The sequence below is a fragment of the Octopus bimaculoides genome, chromosome 1, assembly GCF_001194135.2.
Source record: "Octopus bimaculoides isolate UCB-OBI-ISO-001 chromosome 1, ASM119413v2, whole genome shotgun sequence".
Lineage (NCBI taxonomy): Eukaryota > Metazoa > Mollusca > Cephalopoda > Octopoda > Octopodidae > Octopus > Octopus bimaculoides.
In genome coordinates, this window is record NC_068981.1 from 159,041,741 (window position 1) to 159,051,630 (window position 9,890).

General features: G+C 35.6%; 1 protein-coding gene across 1 annotated transcript in view; it reads left to right on the forward strand.

Moving 5' to 3' along the window:
- Positions 1 to 9,890, forward strand: part of LOC106882873 (arf-GAP with dual PH domain-containing protein 1) — an 89,891-nt gene that overhangs the window by 75,014 nt on the left and 4,987 nt on the right. Inside the window, exons 4-8 of the mRNA XM_014933676.2 lie at positions 1,935 to 2,130; positions 2,699 to 2,845; positions 5,757 to 5,840; positions 8,395 to 8,526; positions 9,442 to 9,667. Coding sequence (XP_014789162.1) covers positions 1,935 to 2,130; positions 2,699 to 2,845; positions 5,757 to 5,840; positions 8,395 to 8,526; positions 9,442 to 9,667 — 785 coding nt within the window. The remainder of the gene's footprint in view (positions 1 to 1,934; positions 2,131 to 2,698; positions 2,846 to 5,756; positions 5,841 to 8,394; positions 8,527 to 9,441; positions 9,668 to 9,890) is intronic.

Below are 9,890 nucleotides of genomic sequence, written 5' to 3' on the forward strand. Positions count from 1 at the left end.
CACATGGACAACTGTATGTTGGCTGCTCAAGAGTGGGCAGCAACAAAAAACCTATTTGTATATGCTCCACAAGGGAAAACAAGGAACATAGTTTACAATGAGGTGTTATTATAATCACAACAGCAAGAAAGTATGTACATGATCACCTTCTTTTACGAAACTTCATTGACTTTCATATATTTATATTGATATACATATATATACGTGTGTTTGGGTGCGTGTGTGTATATACATCTCTATATATAAAGATGATGCGTAGTCTAGACGGCGTTTTTAGATTTCATTATTCTCTTTAACCCGGGCAACGCCGGGTATTTCTGCTAGTTTGCGATATAGGACCCAAAGTACTTGTTACATGGTAGCAGGGCGTGCAAGAAATAGCAACCGTTTATGCATGATTTTGATGTCACATTCGTTGAAAGCATGTGAAATAACCTGGAAAAGAAAAAAAAAAAACCATGAAACAAAACTCCGTTGCTGGGAAACTCAGACTTTCTAGGTGAACCAATGGGTCATGGGTAGTGTAGTACTCTACTAACTCTGCCATTTCTCACTGCCTCCCACATTCTTCCTGTATATTAACAACCTACTCATTATCAACTCCAAAAATGCTCACTCCAGATGGTTCCATTTATTATTCCTCTTAACTATCTGCAGTTAAGATATTATTCAAGGGGACATGATAATCTTGTTTCTTTCTCAATGAGACACCAATCAATTCTCATACTATGGCGGAAACAACCTTGTATTGCTCTTTCCCTAGTCATTAATAATGTACAATTGAAACTATTAAGGTTGCTACAAATACTAGTCCTTATAATTTTTTATCTTTTCGGTCAACCCTATTACACAGAGCTAAAACTGTGTCCTACAACTAACCTTTTCCCTTCAAGTTCAGGAAATACCAACTCAGACGAAGTGTTGAAGCCTCTACAAAGCTAAGTAAGATTACTATCTGGGATGGTACTGCTATACATGGATACACCAACATCTGAGACTACATGCAGTAGAAGGCCATCCTAAATTGCAAAGATTCCTCACTGGCCTCTAAACCATGTCACTTTTTGCCTGTCCTTTCATTATCACAATAGTCATTAATGACTAAATATTGTAAGATATTTAATCTACCACTCTGCTGTTTATATACAGGTGTGACTGTGAAGTTTGCTTTACATCCAGATGGTTTTCAGTTTGAGCAAGTATTTTTGGTGAAATTTAGTAGACAGAAACTGTATAGAAGCTTCTCACTGTAAATTGTATGTCTCATAGCTTAGTTTTAAAGTGTGAAGTCTACTGAAATAAAACTACCTTATTTGAAAAACAAAGGTCAGTGACAGGAAAGGCAGCCAACTGTAAAAAACTGCCTCCAATAAGTATCATGCAACTGATGCCAGCATGGAAGAAGTGGACATAAAAAAGCAATGATGATGATATGTATAAATCAATATCAGTAAAATCATTTTTTCTTTCTTTTGAATGTTAATTTCTCTCAATGCACAATACCATAAAGACACCAAATTGGAAAGTCCTTTGTAAATTATATTTGTTTAGGTTATAGATACACAACAAATGGCTTTTGTACTTTATAATATACAATAGCATTACAAAATATAAACATAAGTCACTATAAGCTTAAGCAGTGTATGTATGGTTGTAATGATATTAAAATTGTGTCTCTCAGCACGATCTCTGGTCAAAATATCTTGCCAAACATATGACTCCAAAAGATCTGCTTTGATATTATTTGTTTAATTTGCAATGGTTGTTTGTAGGGCAATCTTGAGTAATTCATAAACCGGGTTGATAGTTCAAATTTGACATCCAGTTAGAGCCATTTCTCCTCTGTTTTAGAGAAGACCTGAGCAACTTTTCTTTCTTTGTTCCTTTTCAGTCTGTGTTTTTATGTCATTATTTTTTGTTTTTTCCTATCCCAGTGTACTGAAAACAGAGTGGATCTATGCTAAATACAAACGCTTTGAATTCGATGATCCTCAACACCAAAATGAATATTTGAAGGAAACAAAAGAAGGTATTTTGATGAAAAGAGGAAAAGAAAATCAAAAGTTTAAGCCAAGACGATTTTTGCTCTCTCGATCTGAAAATCTTTTAAAATATTTTAATAAGGAGAACGTGAGTCTATACATTTTATCATTTGTATATATTTTTTCTATATATTTTCTCATTTGTCTTATAAGACAACATAACTATAATGTTTTGAAATAAATCTAATTGATTAGAGTTGAAAAACTTTAATCAATTAGATTTTATAGAAATGGCATATTATTGTTAGAGAGTTGTTGGGAGAAGTTATTGTATTGTTCAAATTAAAAATATTTTGATGAAACATAGAGCAGTGAGACGACAGAATCTTCAGCACACCAGGCAAAATGCTTAATCACATTTCGTCTATCTTTATGTTCTGAGTTCAGATTCTGCTGGAGTTGACTCTGCCTTTCATCCCTTTTGGGGTCAATAAAAATAAGTACCGGTTGAGCACTGGGGTCAGTGTAATCGACCTATCCCTTCTATGGTAATTGTTGGTAAATGTGTTTGACATTTAATTTGTTAAGGCCTATTGTTCTTTTAATCTTCAGGTTTTTACTAATTTCTTTTGCTTTTATTTGTCATTATTTTTATTGTAATTTTTGTTAGCTTTTCTCTTGTTACTATGTATAGCATTTTTAAAAACATTTTTCAGGCAAGCAGACCTAAAGCTGAAATTAATTTGGATAGTTTGAATGCTGTGTTTGTGCCTGAAAAGATTGGACAATTAAATGGTCTTCAAATTACATATACCGACCGTGGATCAACCCGATGTATCTATGTTTACCACCAAGACAGCAAGGTATTAAACTGAGGGATTATTTTGGACAAATTTTCAAGCAATGTTTCTTCATATTAAATTTAAAAAATGGAAAACTAGACATAGAAGTATTAGCTATAGTCATCATCCTCATTATCATCATTGTTTTAACATCCACTTTTCCATGCTTGCATAGATTAGATGAAATTTGTTGAGGCGAATTTTTCTATGGCTGGATGCCCTTCCTGTCATCAACCCTCACCTGTTCCCAATTACAGTAAATTTCCTCATGACCAGACATGTTTTTTCAGAAGATTGAAAACAAAGGACATCACTTGCATGAGGGTGACACTCGTTTACAACTATTATGCAAAGTCAAGGCATGGATATAGTAATACACACATCCCCCCCCACACACATATACATATATTATATATATATATGTATTATATATTATATATCATCATATATATATATGTGTGTGTGTGTTTGTGTGTATGACAGGCTTTAGTTTCTATGTATCAAATCCATTCACATTTCAGGTAAAAAGAGACACCTCTTTGCAGCAACAACCACTTTCTGTGTGTGTGTGTGTGTGTGTGTGTGTGTGTGTGTGTGTGTGTGTGTGTGTGTGTGTGTGTGTGTGTGTGTGTGTGTGTGTGTGTGAGTGTGTGTGTGTGTGTGTGAACAATGAGAATGCATGCAATTAAAATAATGCAGTATGCAGATGAACTCTTCTGGTGCATATTTAGAACAACACCATAAAGTCAGCCAAACTTGTCTCATGTCATACCCTACCATCATAAAAAAATAAAGAACACTTTAAATTGTTGTTGTTGGCACTCCGCCGCTTACGATGTCGAGGGTTCCAGTTGATCCGATCAACGGAACAGCCTGCTCGTGAAATTAATGTGCAAGTGGCTGAGCACTCCACAGACACGTGTACCCTTAACATAGTTCTCGAGGATATTCAGCATGACACAGTGTGACAGGGCTGACCCTTTGAATTACAGGCACAACAGAAACAGGAAGTAAGAGTGAGAGAAAGTTGTGGTGAAAGAGTACAGCAGGGTTTGCCACCATCCCCTGCCGGAGCCTCATGGAGCTTTAGGTGTTTTCGCTCAATAAACACTCACAATGCTCGGTCTGGGAATCGAAACCGCGATCCTATGACCGCGAGTTCGCTGCCCTAACCACTGGGCCATTGCGCTTCCACTCACACACTTTAAATAATGTGTTCCTAAACAAACTATTTCTGAAAACAGGATGGGTTTGTCACTGCTGAAATGCCCATGATTACAGGTTTGCTCACTCAGGGTCCATACCTGGACCTACACAACTTTTAGAGCCAGTTAGATCTCAACTGTTGACTAGAGTAGTCATTAAGATAATGATTGCTTCTTCTATATGTAGTTTTAGTTAATTAAAAGTTTTTGGTTCATTAGCATGCACTTTACTAAATTATTTTTCATGTAGCAAGCATTTTTTTCTTTAAGTTCATTCACAAAAATCCTCTAGTCATCATCTAAGATCTTCTGTAGTTGTTAGACTATGCTTCATGTTAGACTGTACTTAAATGTTTCTAGTGTAGCCACTGTGCTGCCGAAGATCAACCCATCTCTTCAATATTCTATTCTAAATCAATCTTAATTAATTTAAATTCTGGGAGTTGTCTTTCCCTCCCTTTTTTGACAAGAGTTACAGATGCAATACTTGGACATATTGTTAGTGTTGTTTCTTGGGTTCACTGGGTGATTTGGGTTTCACAAAATACATCCTCATCCAGGTGACCCAACCTGATTTTATCAACCCTAGGCCTGTGTCCAAGCAGCATTCTACTGACTCCTATTGATCAACTCCTTTTTTAGCCAGAACCATCTTGATGTCTTCTCAGTAGCCTTTATCTTGATTCATGATAGCTCTTCTACTCACTTCCATTGCCTTCCTAGAACAGAGAGTAACATAAAATATGTCAATGAAATGGTTTTTATAATACCTTAATAAATGATGATTCAAAACATTTTTTGTTTTGTAAGGTTTTGTGCAATGTGACTGGGGTTCAAAACTTGTATATATGGACACACTCATGCTCTCATAAATTTGTTTATCATGACACAAGTTCTAAAGAGAATGTCTTCTTGATATAACTTGTAGTGCGACTAGATTTTTGCTGGCAAAACAGGGAAATTTTTTTTTATTAAGATCTAAGAGAAAATATATCGGTAGAAGAAAGCAAAATAATTTAAATTTACTCATCTGGTGGCTTTTAGCAGTTCTTTATGTTCTGTGATTTGTTTTCTTTAATGTGGATGACTTTTACAAACTTTAACATTTGAATTATTAAACCCAAGGTTTTTTTTTTTGTTTTTACTGTTAAATTCCTTTCCATTTACAACACTTTCAATCTGTCTTTAAGCACTTTAGACTAAAAATTTAAAAAATAAATACGCCCTTTTAAAGCCTAGCCAGGCTCGTGGGCCCAGTTTCCCTTGTTTCAATGGCGTGTGTGTTCCCCAGCTGGATGGGATGCCAGTCCATCGCAGCATTACTCATTTTTGCCAGCTGAGTGGACTGGATCAACGTGAAATGAAGTGTTTTGCTCAAGAACACAACGCGTCGCCCGATCTAGGAATCGAAACCACAATCTTACGATCATTGTGCTGACACCTTAACCACTAAGCCACACGCCTCCACACTTTAGACTAAAACCAGCAGAAAAATCTTGTTTTAGCACATAATGCAAAAGCTGTCACAGACGTTTGAACTCTTGATTCTTGTCAATAGTTTTGCATTTTTGAATCACAGTTCCTGGGGGTTTATTTGATGAAGATCACAATATTTCAGAGTTAATTTATATTTTTAAAAAAAAATGCTATTTATTTAAAATATATCTGAAAGACAATATAAGTACCATATTCTGTATTTGTCTTATTTTCAATGTTCTATTTTTCAGGAAATTGTAGATTGGTACCAGTCAATAAGGGCATTGAAATTAGAACGACGTAAGATTGCCTTTCCTGACAAAAATGTATCTGAGGTAAGAAGATAATCATCACCATTGTTTTAGTATTTTTATTTCCGTGTTGGCATGGCTGGTTGAGTTTGCACAGCAGCATACCAACTCTCCTCCTGGTTTCAAGTTATCTTGTGTATGAGACCCAGTACCCTATTTCCCTATTTCTTCTTATAGCTTCTTAAATTCCTCTCCATCACACATACCTTCCACTGCATTTTTTTTATTCAGCAAGAGTTGTTCTTTAGTGTTACTATAGCTATAGTTCCTGTTAATCATTTTAATACCTATTTTCTTTGCTCACTTTCACCCTGACCTTGGCTTTTAAGCTATGTTGCACAGCCATTCAGTCATTTTGAGAAATTTATTTCTAGCTCCCATAGATCTTTCAGATTCATTGCCCATTCATATTCTACTACCAAGAAATATCACACTTCTTATCCATGCTTCCATTAATCCACAGTGTTGAATTACTAATTGCTTTTTTAATCCTTGCCATGTTGATCTTTAATATGTTAAAAAGCACTCTTCCAGATATTGAACTTTTATTGTTGTTCTTTGATAGATTCTGCATTGACAATCACCATATCGATAGATATATAAATTTTCTCAAGAAGGATCATTAATGAATAAAAGAGGGTATGGATGGAAATATTTCTGAAGTTTTACTCACTCACCAATACATTAAATTCTTCACAGAATTTACTGCCAATTCTTACTTATAGAACATGACTTAATCTACTGTCATTTAGGTCTAATTTTCTTAGTGTTCACATGGCACCCATCCTCATTAAGCTCTGATCTTTCTCTATATACAGGAATCTAAATCTGTCAGATATCAGATATCCATAATTTTGTCCAATTTCCAAGATAGGCATCTTCTCTGCCCCTGTTAATATTACTGACCTGTTACCCTCGTTGTTAACAACTCAAATGTGATGATAACAATTGCAAACAATCAATTTTTTATCATTTTGATTTTCTTTCCCTTCTGCTCACCAGTATGTACTGAGTCAAATCAGTTACACACTTACTCTGCTATTATGTACCAGTGGTCTCTTGTCTTTAATAACTTCAGGAAAGCAATTCTATTGACCTTCTACCTTGTCTAGATTGAGAACTTCTTAGCAATGTTGCAATCACTTTTATATTAAACTGTGACACTGACATTCCTCCTTCTGCACATTAATGATATTCTGTACCTTCTTACTATCATACCTAATTACATGTACCATAAACATGTGATCTAACTTTATGTTTTTACTTTCACTCCTTTACTTCCTATACAGTTACATTGTCCACATGCAATATACACTTTACACCAGTATATACTGCTTCCATAAGCAGAGACTGTGAAAACAACCTTCAATGGGGATATGATGATAATGCACTCTCATATCAATTTTGATATATGAGTGCTCAGTTCAAACAACTGGACAACGTACTTATTTAACTAGCATGCAGTGTGGCTGAGTATTCCACAGACATGTGTACCCCTAACATAATTCTCTGGTAGAAGCAGTGTGGTACTAGTGTGACAAGGCTAACTTTTGAATTACAGACACAGTCCATTCAATGGGCTTCAGTACTCTGTCTTTCTGCCTAAATTCACTCATAAGGTTTGGTAAATGTCCTTGCCCAAGGTGCCATGCTGTAGGGATAAAATCTGGGACCTTATAGTTTCAAAGTGACTTTTTTAATCACTCAGCTATGCCTGTGTCCACATCATCATCATCACCACTTAAAGTCTGTCTTCCATGCTGGCATGGGTTGGCTGGTTTACCAGGAGATATAGTAAGATCAGGGGCTGCATTAGGCTCCATTGTCTGTTCTGGCATGGTTTCTATGGTTGGATGCCCTTCCTAATGCAAACCACTCCACAGAATGCACTGGGTGCTTTTTATGTGGTACCAGCACTGGTATCAATTTTGCCGTGGTGGATGAGTCTTCTTGAGTACAGCAAGGTACTAGATATCTCAGTCCTTCATCATCATCTCCTTCATAAGGTTCAGTGTCTTGAGATCAATACTTCATCCCATGTCTTCTTGAGTTCTCTTTTTACAGATGACCAACCTACAGTGAAAATCCTGAAAGTTGTTACAAATACAAACTTTGATCTCTCAAGGCAACCTAACATGTATAACTTTATTAAAACATTAATTTAATGACTAGCTTTCTTCTTTAGGGCCTTTACAAGGCTCATGTGTATCTCTGATAAGAGTACTGCATACAGATCTGGGATGGTGCTTCTACAGATGCCAAATCCTGGAGTGCATCTCAAAAATGGCTAAGCAGCTGATTGGCAATATAGCACTTACTAAAAGACTATAACTTCAGCTTATAGACGTGTTGTTTCATTCACCTGCATCTTCTGCTGCTGTTATAATGGGTTTTGATCCTTCAAATTAGCTAACTACATACCACTTCCTGAATCCATCAATAGCACTATATTTTAACATCTCTGTCTTATCTACTAAATCATACACTAAACATTTTTGCTACTCACTCCTCTCCAGAACTACAATTATTTCATGTATTTATTCTTTTACAATTGTTTTTGTTCATTTTGCATTTGTAGTTGTGTGAGGATTTAACAAGAAGTTTCAGTAAAGAAGGATGGCTCAGTAAGAAAGGACCCAGAGATGAACCATTCAGAAAACGGTGGTTTACATTTGATCGTAGAAAATTGATGTATTTTGAAGAACCTTTGGTAAGTAATTCATTTAATTTGATTCCTGCGTAATAACTGGATATTAGTTAAGAAACTGAAAATTTTCAGAGGCATTGAACTGGCAGAATGGTTAGAACATCAGATACAATATTTCATATTTGTTGCAGCTCTCAGTACTCTGAGTTCAAATTCTGTCAAGATCAGCTTTTGGGTTTGATAAAAAAACAAAAAACAAATTCAAAAGCAATACTAATTCAGTGCAATGAATTGGTAGAACTGTAAGAAAATTGGACTGGATACCTTGTAGTATTTGTTCATTTTGCTTGAGATCTGTGTTCAAATTCCACCATGTTCTACTTCAATGATAGACTTACTCCAAGATCTATTTTGACACCACCATCTGACACCTTGGGTGTCTTTAGTGGAATCCATTCTGTTGCAGGTATTTGGGCCAAGTTTTCAGTTTGGGGATAGTTTCTTCCACCAGTCTAAGAGACCTTGGAAAGGATCATAGGTACTGCCTTCTCTCTTGACTTAGAAACAAAGAAGGAAAAGAAAACGTTGGGTCTAATATAGTAAAATAGTGAAAAAGATGAGGTATTGGATTACTGTGTCATAGGTTATGAGTTGTCATGAAATCACAATAAACTCAGTTTGTCTCAAAGTAAGATAAATCTATTGGCTTTGACTTCATTTTATTTTGTTGGAGAATAACTTCTGATGAAACTTACCTACTCATGATGGACACATATCAGGTCCAGAAAGGAAATTTGTCTTATCTGCTTGCTATTACAGAAACTCTTCAAGATGAGTATACTCAAATTTGTCAACGACTTCACACTTAAAAAAAATGTATGATCAAATTTGTAGTTATGTACTTTAAAAATATATATCATGTAACCAAAAAATCGTTTATTAGTTTGAAAAAATTGTTTTCTTGAATTTTTCTTTCAGAATGCATTTGCTAAAGGAGAAATATTTATTGGCCATAAAGACAATTGCTATTCCATTGTGGAAGGAATACCTGCTGATGGTCGAACTGCACCTGGTTATGGTTTTACACTTCACACACCTGACAGAGACTTTTATTTGAGTGCTGACTCTAAAGCTGAAATGGAAGAGTGGATACATGAATTGACTAAAGTTACCTTGACCCCGTTAACACCCCAAGATAATAAAAGTAAGTAAAGTTCTTACTCTTTTACTTGTTTCAGTCATTTGACTGTGGCCATGCTGGAGCACTGCCTTTAGTCGAGCAAATCGACACCAGGACTTATTCTTTGTAAGCCTAGTACTTATTCTATCAGTCTCTTTTGCTGAACCGCTAAGTTACGGGGATGTAAACACACCAGTATCGGTTGTCAAGCGATGTTGGGGGGACAGACACACAAACACACACACAC